Consider the following 25,212-nt stretch of genomic DNA (forward strand, 5'->3'; position numbering starts at 1 on the left):
AGCAGAAAAGATCACGTGTGTTATTTTCATAGTTGATAGTTTTTTTTTACTATCCTTTTATTCATGTCCAAGCACCTTAGGTTACTCACTCTAGACTGTTCTATTATTCCGCACGAGAGAGGGATTAGAAGGGATTGAGTAGATTAATTCCGCACCTTAATCCCGATGGGATTAACCGAAGAAGGCCTTAGGATAAGTTTAGAGGCATGTTGGTAATTTGATAAGGGCAAATAATAATACTCCCTTCATTCTAAAGGAAAACAAATATAGTACTAGAGTACCATGAATCTGAATACTATATTAGGGTTTTTTTTTTAAATGGAGTAGTACATTGGATTATTGTAAAGCATATTGTAGGTCAAACTACAAAGTCCTGGGAATAATAATATGGCATCGGCAATACCAGATCAAAGCTCAATTTGATGATAGATTGTCTTGATTAGATCAGTACCTTAAACCTGAATAATACTACAGCTTCTTGGAGGAGAAGAAAGGACCTTGTCATCTTCTTCTTCCTCCTTCCAGAAGAGGATATTAGTATACGCTTGTCCTCTCATAGCACATGAACCAAACAACCCATTCTTTTGTGTCCGGTTACAAATATATTATTTCACTCTTTAAGAAATAAATGTGAACATGTGAACTGCTATATGTCGTTGGGCTACTCAATAAAAAGGTGATTGATACATCATACAAGAGGGGGAATCTAACGTGATAATAGTCCCATAACATTGCTACACTTTTGTTGTCTTTTGCATACCCACAGACAAATAGAAACCTTCAAGTTACACAGGTCATCATACTGTTATATGAACTTTCAGAAAATTAAAACTGCAATCCAACTCTGCAGCCATCATTCAGTCAAAAATTATTCCAGCCTATCATCAAAGCATAAGCACAACCTAGTATCGAGCCATTATTGTACAAAACCAAGTGTCATCGGTTCAGTATAGAGGGCTAGAGGCGGACATGGAGCCAATTCTAAACCATGTTCTTAGGATCAAAACCAAGTGTCATCAGTTCAGTATAGAGGCGGACATGGAGCCAATTCTAAACCCTGTTCTTAGGATCCCGCGGTGGATGAGTTCCCAGCATCCTTTTTCTTCATGTCTTCAAACTTATCAATGGCGACCTGCAGCTCATCTGTGCCTCCCACCGCTCTCATGGTGTAGTAATACACGCCGAGGACGAAAGCAGACAGTCCTCCAGCCACCACAAAGTTCTTGGTCTTGGGTGCCAGGCTGCCGAATCCCGCCATCTTTAGTTTGCACCGGTTGTTGCAGAAACTGAAGAAGAGAATGTTACAGAAACAGGAAGAAGTGGTGCCACACTGATGCCAGTTGACCTTAGCCAAGGCACAGAGCTTTATGGGATATATGAATTTAAACTGAAGATAGATATGGTTTGCTGATGTAGCCTCAAGACTAAGACCCTGTTCAGATGGGACTAAAACTTTTAAGTCCCTATCACATCGGATGTTTGGACACTAATTATAAACATTAAACGTAGACTATTAATAAAACCCATCCATAATCTTGAACTAAGTCACGAGACGAATCTATTGAGCCTAATTAATCCATAATTAGCCTATGTGATGCTACAGTAAACATTCTCTAATTATGAATTAATTAGGCTTAAAAAATTTGTCTCGCAAATTAGCATTCATTTATGTAATTAGTTTTGTAAGTAGTCTATATTTAATACTTTAAATTAGTGTCTAAATACAGAGACTAAAGTTAGGTCCCTGGATCCAAACACCACCTAAACTAGTGTTTGTCTTTAAATCACAGTATAACTAAAAGTGGGAATTTGTAATACAAGTTCCGATTATACTAGAAAACACTCGAGCTAGTCAGTGCTAGAATATCAATCCTGGACAGAACCCATCTGCTACAAGTGCAGCTGGCAATGGCAAGTTCGAGAGCATAACATTAGCTTACTTAGCAGTGGGGAGGGGATTGAACCATACCAGAACATAGCCTAGATTGATTTGGACATGGAAAAGGAAAAGACTTACCTCACAGCAGTAAATTTTGAGAGATTAATAATTTTAGACCAAAGAAAGATTAGAGATTTAAACTAGCTTTGATGGTTGGAGTTTGGCTAGACTAGTAATTTCGGGTGTTTACTGTTTAGGGAGAGTATTTGATCTCCCTAAAATAAAAAATAAGCTATCATATTCAGAGTGAAGGGCCTTAGTATTAGAGCGTAGAAACTCATCATCACCTGTTTCAGCTACTGATGATGTTAGTACACTAAAATCATAAATATCTCAGAGCTCCTTTTATACTGGATTTATAGTGGTACCCAAAAACCAAAGGCAGTAATTGTGTAGAAAGCAAAGATTTTCATATTATCGGCACAGACAGGTCTCTGTATTGGTTTTTTTTTTTTTGTTCAGATTCAGAGTTGGTTTGTAAAAAGACTCCCTCGCTCTAATATACTCCTAGGCAGAGTAGGAAATTGACTAGGAAAGGATGTAAGCAAACATCAGATCCATCGCAATAAACTTTGGCCTACACCATGCATGAGAATGAGATGAAGAAATCCCCAAAAGATAGATAAGGATGAGCAAGTCTCCAGATGAGAGATCCGGCTAAGTTTTTTTTTTACCTTTGGCGAGGAGGGAGGGAAGGCTGTTGGGGGTTGGTGAGGATGCGGCGGCGGAGGAGGAGAGAGTGGGGTGGAGGAAGGCGGCGCCAGGCGTATGAGAGAGAGAGAGAGAGGTCTTCGTCTTCGAGGATGAGGAGCTCGGTTTCCCCCCCGTCCTGTTCCTCCCACTCCCAGTGGGCCAATGGGCCTTGCTGGGCTGGGCTAAACTGCAAGCCGGCCCGATGAGATGAACTTCACCGCAGGAGCGCGCCAAGGCCAAGGAGAAGAGGGTGTTGCCGTTGCCGTGGTGGTCATGGTCGTCGTCGTCCATCTTTTTTCCAGTGCAGCAGTCGCAGCCTCCTCAACAGCTCTTCATCCTCGGCGGCGGATAACCGACCGGCTTCCTGCAAAAGATAACAGGCTTCATCAATAAATAAAGAGAAGAAGTGATCGTTAATACGACTCATCAACGCATGCAACGACCTCAAGTACTTTGTTGACCCTTGTCTCAAATCTCACCGACTTTGCCAACTATACTACTTCAGATCAGGTTTGTTCATACTCCATCCATATGCATCCCATCCCGACAGGCAGAGGGGCGGACAAACATAACAAACTTAATTTGTGACGAGTTTGTTGAACATTAATTTTCTCCTCTTGTTTGAATATTAGTAATGGAGAGCAGTAATAATCACACAATATATAGTTCATTGACAAATCGAACAAAAAGTAACACTTTATATAGGAATATATCACAAGAAAAGAAGAGAGGAGATTGGTCGGCAGTGGCACAGTGGCAGGCAAGCAAGCAGAACAAGAGGCCGGGAAGCAGGCGCCCTTTCTTTTGGATGCATGTCGTTGGAAGCAAACAAAGCTTTAGCATCCAATTTCCAGTGATCCAGTCCAACCATGGCGATGGAGGAAGGAGAAGGCCACAGGAGAGCAGGATGTAGAAGATGGCGGGAGGGAATGGCAGAGGCCCGCTTCCCGCCAAAAGCCTATCTCTGCGACTCGTGTCTCCGTGTGCGTGTGCTTGCGTGCTGTTACTGTACTCCATACAGTACGCTGGTGAGGTGATGTGCGTACACATTTTTTTGGTGCGTGCAGCCGTGCACGTTGCACCCCACTACCATCCCTGCTTTTGCACTAGTACCACCACATTCCTATGCAGCTCGTGATCCAGCCCTTACAGAGCTACGAGTGCAATTTCCCCCTTTTGATGATTTCCCTGTGCCCCCTTCGTAACTACTCCCTCCGTCAAAAAAAAAAAAAAAACCCTACTTTTCGTGTCCAACATTTGACCGTTCGTCTTATTTAAAAAAAATATGAAAAAAATTAAAAAGATAAGTCACGCATAAAATATTAATCATGTTTTATTTTCTAACAACAATGAAAATACGAATTATAAAAAAATTTCATATAAGACGGACAGTCAAAGTTGGACACGGAAACCCATGGTTTATCTTTTTTTGACGGAGGGAGTAGTCCATCTGTCCTCTAATATAACAAATTTTAACATTTCACTTGAATTGTTTAATCATTCATCTTATTAAAAAAAATAGAATTATTATTTATTTTATTTGTGACTTACTTTATTATCCAAAGTACTTTAAGCACAACTTTTTGTTTTTTATATCTACACAACTTTTTCAAATAAGATAAGTGGTCAAACAGTACAAATAAAATATCAAAATCCCTTATATTAGAGGATGAAGGGAGTACTCCCTCTATCAAAAAAACGAATCTAGGATTGGATGTGACACATTCTAGTACAATGAATCTGGACAAATGTATGTCCAGATTCATAGTACTAGGATATGTCACATCCAATACTAGGTTGGATTTTTATGGGACGGAGGGAGTACTCCTATACAGGCCCTGTTTAGTCCCCAACAAAAATTTTTCACCCTGTCACATCGAATATTTGGACATATGCATGAAGTATTAAATATAGAAAAAAAAACTAATTTCATAGACCACATGTAAATTGCAAGACGAATCTTTTAAACCTAAATGCACCATGATTTAACAATGTGGTGCTACAGCAAACATTTGCTAATAACAGATTAATTAGACTTAATAATAAATTCGTCTCGCAGTTTACAGGCAGAATCTGTAATTTGTTTTGTTATTAGACTGCGTTTAATACTTCAAATGTTCAAATGTATGTTCGTATATACGATGTAACACGCCAAAAAATTTTACCCCTGAAACTAAACAGTGCCATATTTGAAAGGAATATTTTTTTTATCTATGATAGAGAGCTTATATTATATTTAAGTTCCAAACCAAATTTCCCTCCCATATTACATGCATACTACACTGAGGTGGTGTTTGGGAAGGAGGGAATTATGCTTTTGTGTGTTAGTCCCTACTTCCCAAACACCACCTGATACACACCACTACTTATTACATACTCTTTATTTTCCACATTCGCAACTAATATGCATCATATCTAACTAAAATTTTTTTATATTTTAAAATGAATGAATAGGTAAGTGATTTTGATATTTCCAATACTCATACCCTACTATGAGAGTATACATTAATATGGTTTTTCTTAGACAAAACGATATTGTGTTTGATTTGTGTTATAATAGGTGTATAATATGGTCCTCATCGGATGGCCAAATGTTTTGGCTGATCAGGCAAAACTGCCTCTAATTCAGCTAAATTTCAATGTATATTGGTTAGCTTATTTTGCTTAAATGGCTGATCAGCCAAAGCATCTGGCCATCTGATGAGGCCATATATGTTCTACCACCATTTAGTTACAGTTTACAGTAGACTTAGGTTTTTTTAAATCACTGCTTGATTAAAACCAATAAAACAACTTATAATACCTTAAAGATAGTGACTTACTATCTATAGTTGACAACAATACGCATAACTATTATTTTCTTCTCAATGCTTTATAAGTTGTATGTAGTCTTTGTGTTTTTCTCATATTGAAAAATCAGAATGTCTAAAATCAACTTTGATCGTTGCGTCGATCGAATTCCACACACATCATTGTCGAGAACAGGCATCAAACCAAAACAAAAATTGATGTTAGAGAGTAACTGAGCCGGGCCATAGCCATCGAAGCCGATCTGTCGAAGACAGAAGTTATCCAGAACACCCATTAACATGAAACCTACAATACGACATCTCAAAAAATATCATAGCATCTAGAGTATCATCGTCACTATTCTAAATATCCTAAAAACCATAACTAAGTTTTCAGCTAGAGAGTCCGCACTGAGACACGGGACGTCAGTGATACCACCTAAGGTATATGGCATCCACAACTATTGTTGGTGTTGATGCTCTTAGCGATGATAGTCCCAGCCCTAGGTATGCAACGATACAAGCTTGACCTCCTCTTCCATGTCGAGTGGCAACACCAGCTTTCCTAACCACAACGGATACGATCAAGGATGGCTTGCCAATGCACCAGGCCACAAGATAATGAGAGTAGGGGCTTGTTTGGCACAGCTCCAGCTCCAGCTCCAGCTCCACCCCTCCTGGAGCTCGAGCTCAACCAAACAATTTCAGCTCCACCAAAACTGGGAGTAGAGCTCTCTCACAAAACGTATTAGAGCTGTGGAGCTGGGTTTTGACAGCTCCACAATTCCACTCCAGACTTAACTCCTGGAGTTATATTTAGGAATTAGAGCTGTACCAAACAGGCCCTAGTTATTGGTTCGCTCCGTCTTTTATGCTACTGTGGAGAAGCTAACATGTCGAAAACAATCTTACAGCAAATCTATTATATTAGGAGATTAGTTTTAATATAAATTATTCTTGGGCCATTTATATGTCACGCTGTAAATACATTCAGGTTATCTATAATTTTTATATATTTAAGTTAAACGGTTGATATTATTATTTGTAAGAGTTTTGTAAAAAAAATAGATGTAGGCTGTGTTTAGTTGGATCTAAAGTTTGGGTTTTGGTTGAAATTAGATATGATGTGACTGAAAAGTTGTGTGTATGACATGTTGATGTGATAGAAAAGTAGTGAAGTTTAGATGCACACAGCCGTAGTAGTGCTCATTCAGAAATAAAGCTGTAGCCGAAGAAAGAGCAGGTTGCATTTTCGGTTTCATTTGTCCATTTTATTTAAACTAAAGAGAGACAACACTGACAGGAAAAGGACACCAGTTTTCAAAAGTGGAGGTGCTACTACTACTAGTGGCTAATAAAATGCATTTCCCACTGGTAATAATCCATCACCAGTGAGAAAGAAGACCTCTTTAATTGTATTCCCAAGACAACAAGACACGGAGGCGCAGGCAGAGCAAGAGGAAGGGAGGAGGAGGAGGAGCACTCACCACATCACCACTACTACCAAGAATCCAATAACCAAGCAAAGATGCTGCCGCTGCCGTTCCTGCCACCGTCTTAGCTGGCCCCCCTACACCGGCCAGGGCCAGGATCATCACTGCACTTGTGCACAGTCTCTGTGAGGAGAGGAGGGAGTAGAGAAACCTCCCCAAAACCCATCCTTTGTTTTTGCACTTGCAACGGCAAACCTACCTCCATGGCGATGGCAATGGCAATGCCGTCGTCTTCCCCACCCCTCTTCTTCTCCTTGTTCAATCTCATGCTGCTGCTTCTTCTTCTTGCACCCTACTGCAGCGCCGTCTCCGTCCCCAACAACAACACCCACCACCGCTCCTCCTCCCCAACCCAAACCACCTTGCAGCAGCTCCACTCTCCCGACTCTCCTCCTCCACCTCTCCCCTCCCCCACTGTCACCACGCCCACCCCTCCACCTCCGCCCCCTGCGCCCCGGCCTCCTCGCCGCCACCATCGCATCCCGCCACCGCCACCGCCTCTCCTCCCCACTCCTCCACCGCCACCCGCTTCGATATCGCCAACGCCCGCACCGCCACTTCCCCCGCCGCCGGCGCCAGCACCACCTCCCACACCCACACCCAAGTTCCCCTCCTCCGCCAACCCCTCTCCCCCCGACGCCTACCCCTTCACCAACTACCCTTTCTTCCCCAACTTCGCCGCCCCGCCACCCCCTACCCAGCAGCAGCAGCAGCAGCCATCCGGCGACGGCGGCCTACCCACTTTCCCGGCCAACATCTCCACTCTCGTCCACCCCACCCAGCGCCCACCCCGCCGCTTCCCTGTCCTCCAGGCCCTCCTCCTCTCCTTCCTTTCCCTCTGCCTCCTCCTCCTCTCCGCCCTCCTCTCCCTCCACCTCTTCCGCCGCCTACGCCACCGCCACCATTCCCACTCCCACCCAAACGCTCGCTCGCCCTCATCCCGTTCCGGAGCCACCAACCACCACCACGATGACGACGGAGACGGCGATGAGGAGGGACGCCGCCTCAAGCCGCCGCCAATGCCCACCTCCTCCTCCAACCCCAGCACCGAGTTCCTCTACCTCGGCACCCTCGCCGCCCCGCCGCAACAGCCGCCCCCGACCACCTCCCATCTCCGTCCGGGATCGCCAGAGCTCCGCCCTCTCCCGCCGCTCCCACGCGTCGGCCCACCTTCCGGCGAGTTCGCATCCCGGAGCTCCGCCTCCGACCCCAGCACCGCGCCACCCGCCGCCGCCGAGGCCTCCTCCTCCTCGCTATCCCCTTCCTCGCCGTCGGCCTCCTCCCCCACGCTCGGCTCCAGCCCTGTCCATCTCCGCCCGCCCTCCATCCCGCAGCCGCGTGCCCGAGCCCCCAATCCATCGCCCCCCAAGCGGAGGCCGCAGCCTCCGGAGCCAATGGCAGCGCACGCCTGGAACCCCTTCGTCCCCATGCCGCCTCAAGCACCTCCTTCGGAAGAGGAGGAGGAACACTCGCCGTCCGAGAAGAGCATGCGCAAGTCGCGGCCTTTGCACTCGGATAAGCTAAAGCCCGGGTCTTTGCAGTAAGATGCACCCCCAATGCAACCACTCAATTTTGATCTCAACTTGCTAACTTTTTTTAAAAGAATTATTTCGATTTGATGGCTTCCTGTTGCTTTTCCTGTTAATTTGCAGCATGAAGGATGAGATGATCCACCTATATCTGAACAACTCCATGGTGGCGGCGATGCCGAGGGAGGTGTGCTTACTGGGCGCTCCGAGGTGCCATGGCATTGGAATGCTGGTGGGAGCATTGGGTATTTCCAAGGAGCAAGTGCGCGAAGCCATCTTGGAAGGTATGTGTGGCTGCTTCTTCCTAGCAATTGGATTTGGCGCGCAATGTTGTGGTTTTGAATTATGCTGTCTAAAGTTGTCATCTTTCTGAATGAAACTAGTGTTCACCTATTGTGGGGGCCTTTGGAATGGGTGGCTGTTACCATTGGCCATATTTGCGATGCATTATTATGCCCACCATCAACGATGAATAGATGATGCATGGTGCCTCTGTCCTTTCAACTTTGGTTGCCTTTTCACCAGTTATATTGCACAATTTGGTTCAGTGTTTATTGCATTTTAACTTCATGTTTGAACCACCTGCTGAACTTGTTTCTTGCCCTGTGATTGTCCCACATGGCCTGATTAGCTGACTGAAATAGTTTATTTCACAACCCGCCCTTTTGACATAGGTGCACATGAAATTTCCTTGTTCCCTTGTGATCGTCTGATCTCTTCTTTGTAGTTGCCTCCTCTTTGTGTAAAGGGGGAAAAACACTTGTTTTCAGTATTTTGCATCCTCTGGTATCAATATAGTACTGGCCACATTTTTCCAATATTGCCATATTGGTATAGACTTTTTTTGGTGACTATGTGTTTCCCTGTGGTGGGCTTCTGTATTTTGATTCAGCAACGTAGATCTGCATTCAAGTTGTTACAAACATCATAGCTAATCAGTTATTGAGCCTGATAACATTATTTGTTCACTTTTCATGCTATGCCTTAATACAATATGGGTACGGTTTGCACTGTTAATTCCTGCCGTTTGGGAGTTGACATGGTTTAATTTGTGTTTGCTGGATATAGGTAATGCACATGGTTTGGGAGTTGAAGCCTTGCGAATGCTCATGCAAATGGTCCTCACCAATGAGGAAGAGCTTAAACTGAAATATTTCAAAGATGATCTATCCACCAAACTTTGCCCTGTGGAAGCTTTTCTAAAGGCAGTGCTAGATGTTCCATTTGCGTTCAAGAGAATGGATGCTATGCTCTATGTTGCCAACTTCTATTTGGAGGTCAATCAGCTCAGAATGTCATATGCTACTCTTGAGGTATAGTTGAGCCCTTGGTTGAATATTTTGTACAAATTGTTTTGCACCCTTTGTTGAAAGAAGCAAAACAAAACTTTCATATGCAATTGGGTATTATGCATATCAATATTTACACAAATGATTTGAATCTGTGAATGGAATAGACCCTCACTTACTGTTTCCTTGTTTATAGTATTACTCATCTCTGAGGGTTTCTTATCGTTTTTCATACAGGCAGCTTGCCAGGAGCTGAAAAACAGCAGGTTGTTCCACAAGGTCCTTGAGGCTGTTTTGAACTTTGGCAACTTGATGAGTATCGATACAGGATCTCCGAATTCACATGCCATGGAACCCAACACTCTGCTGAAGATCGTTGATGTGAAAGGAGCTGATGGCAAGGCTGCTCTCCTGCAATTTGTTGTCCATGAAATTGTGAAACCTGAAGGCTACAGTCCGGTGTGCAAAACGAATGCAAATACTACTCAGCAGTATGATGTGGAATACAGAAAACATGGTCTTCAGGTTGTGTCAAAACTTGCGGCTGAGCTGAGCAATACCAAGAAAGCTTCATCCATCGATATGATGAAGCTCAGCAGAGATGTTTCAGAGCTCGGCGTAGGGCTTGGAAAGATCCACGACGTGTTGAGGCTAAACAGCATGGTGACCTCAGCGGACAGCGCGAGGCGGTTCCACAACACAATGAGCATGTTCCTGAGGCAGGCAGAGGAGGAGATCCTGAAGCTCCAGGCGCAAGAGAGCATCTGCCTGTCTTGTGTGAAGGAGGTGACTGAGTACTTCCATGGTGAATTGAGCAGCGGCGACGAAGGGCACATGGCGAGAGTTTTTGGCAGTGTGAGGGAGTTCCTTGCCATGCTGGACCGAATCTGTAAAGAAGCTGGAGAGGAGATGAAGAGCAGCGGCTGGATGATGGGTAGAGACTGGAATATGGCTGCCCCAATGGGAATGACAACGCCTTGAGCTGCAGCAATGCTGGCATATTTGTTATGTTACGGTCATCTCATCTCTTTGTTACTAATAATTTTGTAGCATATATGAATGGAGATTATGTTTCCTAGCGTACAATCAATGGCACCTATAACTATATGTATGTAATGTACTCCATCTTCTTGTATAAAGTACTACTAGTAGCAAGCATACCGGTATGGTATGGATCTTTTCTATTTTATCATTCCTTGGGTATGTCTATTTTGATGATAATGCTTAGCGGTGGTTTATTGGTTCTTGTTCTTCATCTCTAGCGGGATGAATAAGCTCAAAATTAGACATGGTTTAATTGGTGAAGTTTTCTATAGGTAGGTAACTATATTGATGATAGGAAATGTAAATGGACTATCCTGGTAAAAAAATATTTAATGTTTGGAACAGAATCTGATTAAACTTTTACAATTTTTCTGATAATAAATACCCGTGCCAAGTATACCTTTAAACTGAATATTTAGAGATTTTTTATGGTTGAAATTTGAAAATCTTATCACGAATATCGAATATTTTAGACCAAAGTGTACTAAAATAATCAAATATTACTCATATAGTATTAGATTTGTTTATTCTGATACGAAGGGAATATGCTAAATGGAGAAGTTTAGAGTGTAAATGGTGGAGATTTGAATGGATTTCGGGTTAAGGAGTTGTAGTGGCGTCTATCACCAACAGCAAAGACTTGCTGGTGAACTCTTCCTTTGATGGGAGTTAACACTGTTACAGAGAGAGAAGAGAAGGTCGTCTTCTTCCTTTGATTTGTGTCGATCACTCTTGCCCAGCTATGTATGCCTAGCGCCGCCGCCACGTCGATTTGCCTCATTCAATTAATTGCAAAAATCGATTCTCCACTACTTTCCTTTTGAATTTTCTTTTCAGTTCGGAATTTTCTTTTCATTTCGTCATTTTTTATCCTGAGTTTTATGGATTGCTTTGATTTTGATAAAAAAATCGAAAAAGAGGATCACTTCGATTTTGATAAAAAAATCAAAAAAGAGGATCGAGTGGATCAAAATATCTCAACAATTTTGGAGATTGAGAAAGATTCGACCGCATTTGACGGAGAGGATCGACTTCGTCATGGTACGGACATGAGACTGTTCGAGCAGGGCCTACAGCAATACTTGTGGGTTGAGCTGAAAAGAGGTAGGCCAGACACGAGACTGTTCGAGCTGAGCCTACAGCTTCACTTGTGGGCTGAGCCGAAGAGAGATATGCCGAGCAGTGAAGGTAGCAGCTGAAAAGGAAGGAAGGAATGAACGTTCGGTCCAAAAAACAAGGAAGCATTCGGTCCAAAATCAAGGGAGCTTAATGTACATGATAAAAAATGTTTTTACCCGTTGCAACGCACGGGTATTTTTTTTATTACTACGAATAATAGATTTATTTATTTTGAGACGGAGATAGTATGCTAAATAAGTTTAGAGTGAAAATTGTGAAGATTTGAATGAATTTCGGGTTAAAGAGTTGTATATCTCTCGCCAACAACAAAGTCACCAACTAACCAAGTTGTTAGACTTGTTGGTGGACTCCTCTAATCTAATCGGAGTTAACACTGTTACAAGAGAGAAGAGACTAGTAGTTGTTTGGTCGTCTTCTTCCTTCGACTCGAAGAGATCGATCACTCTAGTCTTCCCCAGCTATCTATGGCGTCCCCCTGCTCCCAACCCTAGCTCACCCATGGGATCCAACACTCCACCCTCCCGCGCCGCCCTCGAGCCCTTCGCCACCCTCGACCCCGCCGCCCTCGCCGGCCTCCCAGCCTCCTCCCCGCTCACCGTCCGCTCCGCCGCCATCTCCTCCCCATACCTCTACCTCGGCACCGGCGGCGGCAAGCTCCTCCTCTTCACCCTCGATTCCCCCTCCCCCGACTTCCTCCGCCTCCTCCCCATCGGCCCCACCCGCCCCGTCTCCGCCATCCTCCCCCTCCCCGCCGTCGCCCGCCTCCTCCTCCTCGCCGACGGCCTCCTCCTCCTCGCCGACCCCCTCCTCTCCCGCCCCGTCCGCCGCCTTGGCTCCGTCCGCAACGTTGCCGCCGTCGCCGCCCGCGCCTCCGAATCCGACGATGATCGCCCCTCCTGCTCCCTCGCGGTCTCCGTCGGGAAGAAGCTGCTCCTCGTTGACCTCACCCTACACGACGCCGACGAGTTGGAGGTGCGGACGCGTGACATCGCCCTCGTCGATGGCGTCAAGGCGCTCGCTTGGGTCGGGGACTCCGTCTTCGTCGGCACTGCCTCGGGCTACTCGCTCTTCTCCACCACGAACGCCCAAGGTGGCGATATATTCACGCTCCCTGAGTCCTCCAGGCCACCCAGGGTGAAGCCCCTGTCCGGGGGCGACGAGGTCATGCTGCTCGTCGACAATGTCGGTGTCGTCGTGGACCGATCGGGGCATCCCGTTGGAAGCAGCTTCGTCTTTAACACCACGCCGGATTGTATAGCGGAGGTGTACCCCTATGTTGTTGTTGCCGGGGACTCCAAGGTAGATGTCTACAGAAGAAAGAACGGCGCACATTTGCAGGCTATTCCTTTTGCAAGGCCTGGTACAGGTGGACTAATTGTAGCAAGCGAGGATGCCGGAATTGGCAGCGACGTAGTTGTGATTGCTACGGCTTATAAGGTAACGTAGGTATGTCAACTCATCCATCGGTGCAACTTGACTCAAAATTTCCAATCTGCTCTACCGGATTGCTTAGCTACTGAGCTGCGTTCTGTGTTTGTTAGTAATACTCAATAATTACAATTTCCAATGACAAGACAATGATTTTGTATGCTCAAGTGAAACCCTGACAATGGATTCTCTCATAAATGTGCAGCGCCATTTTATCATGTCGATTTTGTATCACACACTGTACTTATGGACACATTTATTGGCTTGGCCAGGTATTTTGCTACCGTAAAGTATCAGCGGTGGAACAGATCAAGGCACTACTACGAAGAAAGAGTTATGCAGAAGCTATTTCTTTGTTACAAGAGTTCGAGGCCGATGGGGAAATCTCAAATGACATGATTTCCTTTGTGCATGCACAACTTGGATTCTTGTTGTTTTTCGACTTGCGTTTCGAGGATGCTGTAAATCATTTCTTGCTCTCGGAAACTATGCAACCAGCAGAAATATTTCCATTCATCATGCGGGACCCTAATCGTTGGTCAGATCTGGTATGCCTCATTACCACATGTTAATTGTAATGCTGTATCTCCTCGTTGATTTCTATAAGGCATATTTTGATTTAAAAAGTCAAACGTTGTAGATTTTGACCAAAAACTAGACAAGTTACAAATACCAGTTCAAAATGTTTTCACACAATTTTGGTTCTATTTAGAATATATTTTATGACAAAAAAAATCCATGCTCAAGGTTTAACACTGCAGACTCTTTGAAATCAAAATACGCCTTGTAAAATCCACTGGCCACTGGGTATAAATAAGACAACTGTTTTAACACATTCCTTGTTTTATGTTTTATCCTGTAATGTGCTCGAGGAGCTGACTAACTGCACAACCTTTCTCATGATACTCTCTTAACCTTTTCTTCTGTATGTGAAAAGTTCATGTTGAATGCTGCAACTTCTTTTATCTCTTTAATGTGGTTTTCAATGGATAAGACTTCATTAATTTCTTGATATATGAACCCGTTCCTCTTGAGTATCAACATGAGCTGGTTCCTTCAAATTTGAGCGTAAAGCTTATATTGGTAGGCACATCTGTTAAGTTTTGATCTGCTAGATTAATTTGTCAACATATTTTTGTAATTGTCAAATGGAATCTGTAGTTTTCATCACCTAACATACTGATTAAGTTCTCAAGACAAACTGCTCATCTTCCACTATGATTGGCTGCCTTTTGTATTCAGCAGTTTTTTATCTGATTGTGAACTTTGTAAATTTTAGGTGCCAAGAAAGCGTTATTGGGGCTTGCATGCTCCCCCAAAGCCTCTTGAAGAAGTTATTGATGATGGGCTAGTAACACTTCAACAGGCATTGTTTCTCAAAAAGGCAGGTGTGGACACAGTTGTGGATGATGATTTCCTTTCAAATCCACCAAGCAGAGCTGATCTGCTGGAAGTAGCAATCAGAAATATTATCAGGTTTGCTCATTCACGACATTTTTTATTCATTACGAATTGCAAATAAGCTGCTCCATCCAGCTGATGTCTGAATGCTATATGAAACTAGGTACCTGTGTGCATCCCGAGAGAAGGATTTATCTTCTTCAGAGATGGAAGGGGTTGATACTCTTCTGATGTATCTTTATAGAGCTCTCAATCTTGTTGATGACATGGAGAAGCTTGCATCATCTCAGAATAGCTGTGTTGTGGTATGTAAATCCTTTAAACATCTGCAACCTTGAAGCGTTTAAGACTGTTACACACCTACGATACTTAAATCGACATTAACTCTTCATTTGAGAACAGTACATAACTACATATAGTTCAGTGATATTCTTATGTGTTCAAATTAAAAAAAAGATACAATAAAAATACTATGGTGGTGCAGGAGGAACTAGAATCACTTTTGGATGACTCTGGACATCTGCGGACGCTTGCATTCTTATATGGCAGTAAAGGAATGTGCTCCAAATCCCTTGGTATCTGGCGTATCTTGGCAAGGAATTACAGCACTGGTTTGTGGAAGGATCATGCAATCCTACCTGAAACTGACTCTCTTGAAACTTCTGTTGGTAAAATGTCTGGTGAGGAAATTGCTGCCGTTGAAGCCTCCAAGATACTTCAAGCATCATCTGATCAGGACCTTGTTCTGGAGCATCTTGGATGGGTATTTACTTCACACTAAGGACTCCATGATCAATGATCTGTTCCACTTTGTGTACTTCTACTGACTATTTGCGTTTAGGTGGCAGACATTGATCAAGAGCTTGCAACTGCAATTTTAACATCTGAAATGAGGGAAAAACAGCTTTCTCCTGGTAATTGCTTTGTTTTAGATAAACCACTATACCAGTGTGCCTTTTATGGCTTATCCATGGCAGATCAACACAATTTCCAGTTTTTTTTCTCCTTTTGACTTATGAATGTGTATATAACATAGTGTGGATGGTAGTAGGCATATGTAATCATGGATCGATGGGCTCTCTTTCTCCTATTTTAGAACTAACAATATTTTCACTATATCAGCCTATATTGCATCCAGAAAATTGTGTTTGCTACTTAGGGCTGCTAGGAAACTTTTTTGGGTGTAACTAACATGCGTTAACATTTATTCTGGATGATTGTTATTCTACAGAAAAGGTTGTTGCTGCCATTGATCCAGAGAAGGTTGGCATTCACCAAAGGTACATATAATGAATCGACAAAATCATTACAAGTTAGAACTCAAGATTCCATGATGATCCTCCAATGTTCCTTGTTAAAAAAAATGTTAAATAGTAACAGAGTGAATTATGGGTATACGTTGTGCAAGTTTGTTCATTATACAATTGCATGATCATAAACAATGAACTAATAGCAGTTTGTCAGGCTTCTTACTAATTACTTGGTATCTTGGGATCCATCACCACTGTAGAGTGACCTGAACATTGATACGATTGATTGATAATCTTGTCTTTCCATGCCAGATTATTCGAGTAAATGCTGACAATAATAGTTGTAACCAAGGGGGGCCTGTTTGGATCAATTCCATTCCTAGTGTTACCAATTTTTTTGGGCAATGACAAGATTTGTCTATTGCCAAAAATTTTGGCAAGAATGAGTGGGTTCTAATTTGTATGGGCATAAGAGTGATGCCAAATAATTTGGCAATGGCAGTTCTTTAGGTTGCAAACCAAATGGGTGACAAATTTCTTGGTGTTGCCAATTATTTGGCATGGTTGAATTGGGGTATAAATCAAACAGGACCTAAGCGTATTCTAAATATATATGAAGGAAACATAATGAGGCTCAATGAAATAACACATTATGACTTGAAGCTACTGTATCATATGCATATTATATTAGGTAGTTCTTAATCAAATATAGTTACCATTTGCATGTTTCTTTGAAAGCTCTATGTGTTCTATGCCTTTTGTACTCTTGCTGAATAAATTCCTCAGCTTTTCTGAAATCTGAATATGCTAAGTTTTGCAGATATTTGCAATGGTTGATTGAGGAACAGGAATGTGATGAGCCTCACTATCACACGTCATATGCATTGTCCCTCTCCAGATCTGCCATGGACGCAGTCTGTTTGGGATCCAACAATGAAGAGAGAAACAATAAAGAATTTGATTCTGATATGCAGTTCATTTATCTATTGAGGGAAAGGTTGCAATTTTTTTTGCAATCGTCAGATTTGTATGACCCAGAAGAAGTGCTAGATGTGATTTCAGAATCTGAGCTATGGCTGGAAAAGGTGATTATACAATTTATTTCTTCCTTCTCGCGTTCCATGCCAGCTCATTTTGTGTCCTACCCATTGAAATTTATGCTTGCTTGATAGTCCTCATCGCTTATATCTGACATATTTGACATAAAAATCTCTTTCCTTCTGGCAGGCTATTTTGTATAGGAAGATGGGCCAAGAGAACATTGTACTTCAGATATTAGCGCTGTAAGATCCTGTGCTGCATTTATTTTTTATTGGTTTGTTGTTACTTGTAAATTTCAGCAGTAATGTTTTGTTTAACTGGACTTGTACACCCCTACAAGTTCTGTTCCCTAACTTTCTTGTTGGTTCTTCTTCATTTATGATGAAGGAAACTGGAGGATAGTGAAGCTGCTGAGCAGTACTGTGCAGAGATTGGTCGAGATGATGCCTATATTCAGTATGTTATTACCTCACTTCAGTATTTATTACATGGTGGCTTGTTAGTATTCTTGGTACATTCTCTATGTTTTGATTTGATTTTAGCTTTTCTATGTTGACTTATTAGTATTACTAGCATAATTTCATGCATCATGACCTTGGTCCTTAGTTCATATTCTCTACATCTTCCTGTGAACTCAGGCTGTTGGATTTGTATCTGGACCCCAAAAATGGGAAAGGACCCATGTTTACAGCAGCCGTTCGACTTCTCCATAACCATGGGGAATCATTGGATCCAATACAAGTGTTGGAGGTACCGCTTTCTTACAGAAGTATGATCAGAACCTATTTGATGATATTAATTTGTTATTTGTGATGTGCATGCTAGTTAACATGGGGGCTAGTGTTTCTAGCCCTTGGTAATTTATGATCATGGGGAGTGAGTCTAGAAAAGCAATTTGTGTTGTCCCAGAAAAAATGAGTGTGCACTTGTTCCTTCAGAACAGGATTCCGAACCATCAAATGCTCATTGCCTGAATGTTGTATTTAGTATTTATTACCTTTTTGGGTTCCTGATATTCCTTAATCATCCTGGTCTATAGAGGTCTGCTGTGATCCTTCTCTTTAGGAGTTGATATATAACAAAAGGTAAATGAGATGTCCTGTTTGTTAATCTCTGTGTATTGGTCTTTGAAAGAAATAAAGAATACATGGATAATAGAAAACTGGTGTAGGGGCATCCCACCGTGTTCTTTTATGTTTATATTATCGCTGCTATTGGTATGATCATCCTATTTTGTGCTACTTTTATTAGAACAAGAATTCTGAAGCCTGAGCTATAATTATTTTTGCCAGAGATTATCTGCTGATATGCCTCTTCAGCTAGCATCAGATACAATTTTGCGAATGCTGAGAGCCCGGGTGCACCATCATCGTCAAGGGCAGGTAAACATAATCATTTCCTGTTTTTCAGCCAATGTCTTCTATTGAAATGTGACTGTTTGAGGAACTATTCTGCCTCTGCACTGTTAATATTTCTCTTGAACTCAAACTTGCTCCCAGGTTGGTCTTATCTTTTATGTGAAGTTTGACTTACCATTTTCTCTTTCGCTCTATGCCTATTGATAGATAGTTCATAATTTATCACGCGCAACGAACCTTGATGCACGGTTGACCAGATTAGAGGAGAGGTCAAGGCATGTGCAGCTAACTGACGAGAGCATATGTGATTCATGTCGAGCTCGCCTTGGCACCAAGCTGTTTGTCATGTACCCAGATGACTCAGTTGTATGCTACAGGGTATGTCAACTCAAAACAATTTTGCTGTTTGGTTTGCTATTTACTTCTTTGAATGAAAACGTGATTGGTTGTTAGATGCATACTCTGGATTATTATCCGATAATGCATTGCAGGTGAATTCTCTCGTACAAAAGCAGCATTATCAAATTAGCTGTGCTTAGCAACTTGGATATTGGACATCTATGGTTTACTTGGATTGCCTAACCCTTTGAGAAATGAGCTGGAACTGCTTGTGCTATTATTTTTTTTCTAGCAGCTGCTTTTGTTTTTAAAAAAACCATGCGCATAAAGTCGTCTAAACATTTTAACATTGTGTTTTTCAGTGCTACCGAAATCAAGGTGATTCTGCATCTCCACATGGACGCAACTTCAGGAAAGGTGGTATATTTAAACAAAGCTGGCTCGTTAGTAGATAACAAAGTTACAAGACAAGGAAACCATGGATGCGCGTGCCTCTGTTTCAGTGCTATGCGTCATGAAAGGAGAGCATATATAATTTGGTGGTGAAGCCTCCCCTTTGCATTTGAAGGAGCATTCAGCAGCGATACGGTCTGAAACCATCTGAAATGAAGCATTATCGTTGATCATGGCGATTGGAGGGAGGCAGAGAGAGCAGTGGTCCTGGAAGGTGATACCGTAGCTTCCGGTGGTCGACCAGAAACCATGATGTTTTTTTGTCCATAGGATTGTTGTTTTGTTTTGATAGGATAAGATGGGCCACATAATTTTAGGTGTCGCTAGGATTTAATTTACACTGTAGACAAAACATAAGGCCTTTTGTGTCTAATAGAAGAAAGAAAGATGGAGAGCATTTGCCCCTGTTGGAACAATTAATGTGCTGCAGGCAATAACAATCCAGTTGGTTGGCCATTACGATTCCTGACTCCTGTGCTGAGTGATGAGAATTCAGTGCCTCCTCCCTCACTAGAAGGGCTGTTAATCCGTGAAGCATGCGTGAATACTGGTGTTGCAATTGGCCGTCTGCAACTATCTGTCCACGCAAGTAAGCATCCATCGATGGAAAGACCGGCGAAATACTAGTAAATGCATATCCATGTCAGTCAGATTCAGATCACATGAGGTTAGGTCCGCAATGCAAATGCTACTACTGGGTGAAATATCTGAGCAATTAGTAAGTGAATGTCGCTACTGCATTGGCGTTGCATGGCCTGGCCTGCCTCCATGTATCTTTGTCGCGCACTTGCCTGCGCTTTTTCCCAATATTTTAATCCAAAATTATCTATCTTAATTAGCTTCTTTATCTCTGTCTCAGTAGTGCAGGTGCTCCCAACTTAATAACCTTTTAACACCTGAAAAAGATCTCTTTTCAGTCGAGAGAGAGAGAGAGAGAGCAGGGCCCAGGCGAGGCTATATATACACGGCATTGCATGCACCATATGCATCTCAATATCTCTTGCGACCTCACTCCAATTGCACAAACATACATACATACATACATACTCGATCAGTCGGCAATTGATTAAGCAGCTAGCTCAAGCTGGTAAAATTAAACGACCAATATATATGATGATGATGATGACCATGGATGTGAAGCTCCTCCTGCTGCTGCTGCTGTCCGTCCTCCTCCTGTCTGCTGCCTCCATGGCCAAGGACGACGATGAGCAGCAGCAGAAGGTGCAATGCCATGAGGACGACGAGGCGGCGCTTCTGGCCATCGACGACGCCCTCGGGAACCCCTACAATTTGGCGTCGTGGACGCGCAACACCTCCTGCTGCGACTGGTACGACGTGGACTGCGACCAGGACTCTGGCCGCGTCGTCTCCCTCTCCGTCTTCCAGGACACCAACCTCACCGGCGCCATCCCCGACGCCATCGCCAACCTCACCCACCTCCGCACCCTCCTCCTCCACCACCTCCCCAGCCTCTCCGGCCCCATCCCCGACTCCCTCGCCGCCCTCACCGACCTCACCCACCTCACCATCTCCTGGACCGCCGTCTCCGGTCCCGTCCCCTCCTTCCTCGCCAATCTCACCTCCCTCACCATGCTCGATCTCTCCTTCAACTCCCTCACCGGCCTCATCCCGCCCTCCCTCGCCGCCCTCACCAATCTCTCCGCCATCAACCTCAGCCGCAACCGCCTCTCCGGCCCCATCCCGCCGGGCCTCTTCTCCAACCTGCAGCTGCAGGACGACGACGACGAGGTGTACCTCCGGCTGTCGCACAACAACCTGTCCGGGAGCGTCCCGGCGGACCTGCTGGCGGCGGCGAACCTGGCGCTGGTGGACCTGTCGCGGAACGCGCTGACCGGCGACGCGTCGGCGGTGTTCCGGCGGGCAAGGTACGTGGACCTGTCGCGAAACGGCTTCGTCTTCAACATGTCCGGCGTGGAGTTCGCGGAGGAGACGTACTACGTGGACGTGAGCCACAACGCCATCCGCGGGGGGATCCCGGCGCAGGTGGCCAACCTCACCAACCTGCAGACGTTCAACGTCAGCTACAACAAGATGTGCGGCGCGGTGCCCGCCATGCCCAGGTTCGACGCCTACTGCTACCAACACAACAAATGCCTCTGCGGCGCTCCCCTCGCCACCGCCTGCCGTCGTCGATAAATAATACTACAAAAACATTTATATAAAAACTTTCAACTAAACTACATCTAATCGCTACTTAAAATTAATTATCTGAACTCCTTGTTAAATCCTACTAGTAATTACGAGTATTGTACTGTGCTAGCTACGACTGGAAAACTGGTAATGTACGGAGAACGAGTGTAAGTGAAGAGAACAATGTTCATGTCGTCTTGCAATATGATCAATCAATCAGCCAACTTTTATATTATAGTTCCAGATGTACTTGAAAGATGAACATTGGAGTGGATATGCTACTATAAATGTGTTTCATTCAACTTAATTTACAACACACAATAAAACTGATTGTACCAGCAAATACGAAGTTTTCTAACGGGAGTATCTAAAAAACTGTCGCAAGGTTTTTTTTTCAAAAACTTTCAGATATATCTGTAGTATAATTGAAGTGTAATTACATTGTACTAACTACAATATAACTACGATATAACTTATTAATAAAACTTAAATTCAACAATGGTTTGGTTACATAGTACTGAGATCTTATCTGAAAGTTTTCTAGCAAATCTATTTCTAATTATATGAGCTAGGATTGGGCCATAACCTGGGCCAGCCCATTACGGGTTGGGCCTTGATAGTCAATCCATGGTAGAAAAAAGCAGCCCACAAGGCCATGGGATGCCAGGCTTCGGACAATGGCCTAGGGTACCCGATGCCCGGAAAAGCTAATCCCCGCGCACGCGTTGCCGGCGCATACTCCGGCCCACACGGCCCATGCACGCACGCGCGCACGCCTCTTTCTCTTTTTTCTTTTTCTTTTGGCGCACCGCCGTCTCTTCTTTTTTCCTTTTTTTTCTTTTTTCTGCCACACGGGAGAAAAAATCGTAATTAGTTTACTATTCCCTCCGTCCCAGAATATAAGGGATTTTGAGTTTTTTCTTGCAACGTTTGACCACTCGTCTTATTCAATTTTTTTTTAAAATTATTATTTATTTTATTTGTGACTTACTTTATTATCCACAGTATTTTAAGCACAACTTTTCGTTTTTTATATTTGCAAAAAAAATTTGAATAATACGAGTGGTCAAATGTTGCAAGCAAAAACTCAAAACCCCTTATATTGTGGGACGGAGGGAGTAATGATTAGTCTCCTATTTTTACTACTGATTAGTTTACTAGTAATTTTTAAATCTTAACTTAAAAATTTTCAAATTTGGACTTGAAAGTTTTCAAATCTCGAGCTAAAAATTTTCAAATCTTGAGTTAAAAGTTTTCAAAATTTTCAAATCTGGACTTGAAAGTTTTTAAATCTGAGCTCAAAGTTTTCAAATCTCGAGTTGAAAGTTTTCAAAATTTTCAAATCTGGACTTGAAAATTTTCGAATCTCGAGTTGAAAGTTTTTCAAATGTGAGATGAAAAGTTAAAAGTTTTTAAAATTTGACTTAAAAAATATTCAAATTTCGAGTTAAAATTTTTAAATCTGGATTTAAAATTTTGAAAATTTGACTTCAGAAATAGATTTCTTTTCAATTTGTTAGTTAAAAAATCTTGTGAAAAAAAGAAAATCCTAACTACTACTGTCATTATCTTAAGCTATAATTATCTAAAACTAATTAATTGATTAGTTAACTATACCTCCTACCTTTAGTCCCGAAACGCGTGTGGGGGGCGCGCACGCCCCAACTAGCCCCCCCCCCCCCCCCCCATGCCCGAATCGCACTAAACATGCGTGTGCTTATGTAAAGTTAACAAACTAAGGGGAAAAAAATCAAAGTGTCTTATAAATTTTAGATAATGGGAAAATGATCATTCTGTCATTTGTACCATACGCATCATCTCCACCATAGATACTCCCTTTCTCTAGAAATATGAGCATTTATAGAAGTCTTATACTCCAACTATCTTAAAAGATTATATTTTTTGAAGCTAGCTAATATCTGACAGATTAGTTCAGATGTCAAAGGATGATCATGCCTTTCATTAAGACTGTTTTCTATGCTTCGACGCTCGGCTAAACTTTTGGCATAGCCAAGCTCTAATACGGGACATTTGCAACTGACAATTGGAGGCATGGTCTCTACTTAAGCATAGAAGAGAAACGAAGATGATAAAGCTTAATTTTGTGGATGGAGCGAGTAGATGCACAAGATAAGAATAGAAAATTGGATATTTGTGGGACAAGAAGATCAATAATGTTCCCATGGATAGATGATGGTGGTCCAAGATCAATAAGCAAGCAGAAGAATATTATTTGTCCTAGATCAATAAGGTGCTCTGTCCCTGCACAGGCGTGGTAGGCCTGGGTTGACTCTCCATTTGGACAAGTTTGGCAATTTGGCACTGCCAACTTTGACCATTTCATTCTCCCTGGCTTTCCCGTGCTTGCTACAGTATTTGTATTTTATCTCCTACTCCTACTTTGGTTTGGCTGGCTCCCTGGCGGCTTCAAGAAACTGCGTCTGCGGCGCCTCACACTCACATGCATGTGCATTAAATGAGCAGAGCATGCACGCTTGCATGGGTACGGTGGTCAATGTTTTTTGTTGACTCGCTATTGCATGCGTTGGATTTTTTTTTTCAACTTGATTCTTCTTCCTTGCGATTAATTTTCCAAATAATTTCATACAACAAGTCAACAACAACAGTTGATTAATACCAACCATCAAATTAATCTCCCTCTCCCCCTTTCTCTCTATATAACACATCTCATCATCTAGCTCACTCACTGAAATGCCCAACTAAATTGGAGTGGAGGCTACTACCTAATTAATACGATATCCTACAAGAACAAGATGCGCGCCATGGTCGTCGTTCTTGTGCTCGCCGCGGCCGGCGCCGCCGCTGCCACCACGAAGAAGAAGGAGTGCAACGCCGGCGACAAGGCCGCACTGCTGGCCATCAAGAAGGCCCTCGGCGACCCCTACCACTTCGCCTCCTGGACGCCCGACAACCTCTGCTGCGAATGGTACGACGTCACCTGCGACGACACCACCGACCGCGTCGTCGGGCTCTCCGTCTTCCAGGACGCCAACCTCACCGGCACCATCCCCGACGCCGTCGCCGGCCTCACCCACCTCCGCACCCTCACGTGGCACCACCTCCCCCAGATCTCCGGCCCCATCCCGCCGGCGATCGCCAAGCTCAACCGCCTCTCCCTCCTCATCATCTCCTGGACCGCCGTCTCCGGCCCCGTCCCCTCCTTCCTCGGCGGGCTCAAGAGCCTCACCCTCCTCGATCTCTCCTTCAACTCCCTCACCGGCGCCATCCCGCCGTCGCTCGCCGCCCTCCCCTTCCTCAGCGGCATCGACATCAGCCGCAACCGCCTCACCGGCCCCCTGCCGCCGGCGCTCTTCAGCAAGCTCAACACCACGCAGCAGGGCGGCGCCTACCTGAGGCTGTCGCGGAACAACCTCACCGGCGGCATCCCGGCCGAGTACGGTGGCGTGGCGTTCGAGGTGATGGACCTGTCGCGCAACGCGCTGAGCTTCGACATGACCGGGCTGCGGCTGCAGGAAGGGGTGAGCTCGCTGGACCTCAGCCACAACATGCTGTACGGCGGCGTGCCGGCGCAGGTGGCCGGGCTGAGCAGCCTGCAGGACTTCAACGTCAGCTACAACCACCTCTGCGGCGAGCTGCCCGCCGGCGCCGCGAGGTTCGATCAGTACTCCTTCTTCCACAACAAGTGCCTCTGCGGACCGCCGCTCCCTACTCCCTGCAATTAAGCTCCCATTACATAATTACTAGCTATGTGGTGAAATTATACATCAGCAATGCAAGCACAATAAATATATATATATTTGTATAATGATTTTAATAAGTGGGGAAGTCAAAAACAGATTGATGCATTTGGAAGGAATGATTAATAAAGCTGAGTTCAATTGTTTCTGGGACAA

At 43.8% G+C, this 25,212-nt stretch overlaps 3 protein-coding genes across 3 annotated transcripts; all 3 read left to right on the forward strand.

Annotated features, from left to right (window-relative positions):
• The first annotated feature begins 6,886 nt into the window (after positions 1-6,886).
• LOC127775142 (formin-like protein 14) lies at positions 6,887-11,164 on the forward strand. Its single transcript, XM_052301454.1, has 4 exons — positions 6,887-8,454; positions 8,567-8,727; positions 9,512-9,756; positions 9,970-11,164. The coding sequence occupies exons 1-4, from the start codon at positions 7,118-7,120 to the stop codon at positions 10,711-10,713; spliced, it is 2,487 nt and encodes an 828-aa protein (XP_052157414.1). The 5' UTR covers positions 6,887-7,117; the 3' UTR covers positions 10,714-11,164.
• A 1,151-nt stretch (positions 11,165-12,315) lies between these two features.
• LOC127773950 (vacuolar sorting protein 3) lies at positions 12,316-19,602 on the forward strand. The gene is made up of 14 exons (XM_052300196.1): positions 12,316-13,353; positions 13,617-13,892; positions 14,624-14,820; positions 14,909-15,050; positions 15,230-15,508; positions 15,587-15,659; positions 15,977-16,025; positions 16,816-17,080; positions 17,223-17,278; positions 17,424-17,492; positions 17,675-17,786; positions 18,329-18,418; positions 18,602-18,772; positions 19,096-19,602. The coding sequence occupies exons 1-14, from the start codon at positions 12,415-12,417 to the stop codon at positions 19,186-19,188; spliced, it is 2,811 nt and encodes a 936-aa protein (XP_052156156.1). The 5' UTR covers positions 12,316-12,414; the 3' UTR covers positions 19,189-19,602.
• A 571-nt stretch (positions 19,603-20,173) lies between these two features.
• On the forward strand, positions 20,174-25,212 carry LOC127773345 (probable inactive leucine-rich repeat receptor kinase XIAO). Its single transcript, XM_052299409.1, has 2 exons — positions 20,174-21,340; positions 24,049-25,212. The coding sequence occupies exons 1-2, from the start codon at positions 20,297-20,299 to the stop codon at positions 25,039-25,041; spliced, it is 2,037 nt and encodes a 678-aa protein (XP_052155369.1). The 5' UTR covers positions 20,174-20,296; the 3' UTR covers positions 25,042-25,212.

This window comes from Oryza glaberrima, chromosome 5 (assembly GCF_000147395.1).
Source record: "Oryza glaberrima chromosome 5, OglaRS2, whole genome shotgun sequence".
Taxonomy (NCBI): Eukaryota; Viridiplantae; Streptophyta; class Magnoliopsida; order Poales; family Poaceae; genus Oryza; species Oryza glaberrima.

Coding starts and splice junctions, on each gene's coding strand:
- LOC127773345 (XM_052299409.1), top strand. CDS start 20,297: ATGATGATGATGATGACCATGGATGTGAAGCTCCTCCTGCTGCTGCTG. Junction 21,341..24,048: donor CCACCGCCTGCCGTCGTCGA/TAAATAATACTA, acceptor CTCACTCACTGA/AATGCCCAACTAAATTGGAG.
- LOC127775142 (XM_052301454.1), top strand. CDS start 7,118: ATGGCGATGGCAATGGCAATGCCGTCGTCTTCCCCACCCCTCTTCTTC. Junction 8,455..8,566: donor CTAAAGCCCGGGTCTTTGCA/GTAAGATGCACC, acceptor GTTAATTTGCAG/CATGAAGGATGAGATGATCC. Junction 8,728..9,511: donor GCGCGAAGCCATCTTGGAAG/GTATGTGTGGCT, acceptor TGCTGGATATAG/GTAATGCACATGGTTTGGGA.
- LOC127773950 (XM_052300196.1), top strand. CDS start 12,415: ATGGGATCCAACACTCCACCCTCCCGCGCCGCCCTCGAGCCCTTCGCC. Junction 15,660..15,976: donor GGAAAAACAGCTTTCTCCTG/GTAATTGCTTTG, acceptor GTTATTCTACAG/AAAAGGTTGTTGCTGCCATT. Junction 17,081..17,222: donor CTGAGCTATGGCTGGAAAAG/GTGATTATACAA, acceptor TCCTTCTGGCAG/GCTATTTTGTATAGGAAGAT.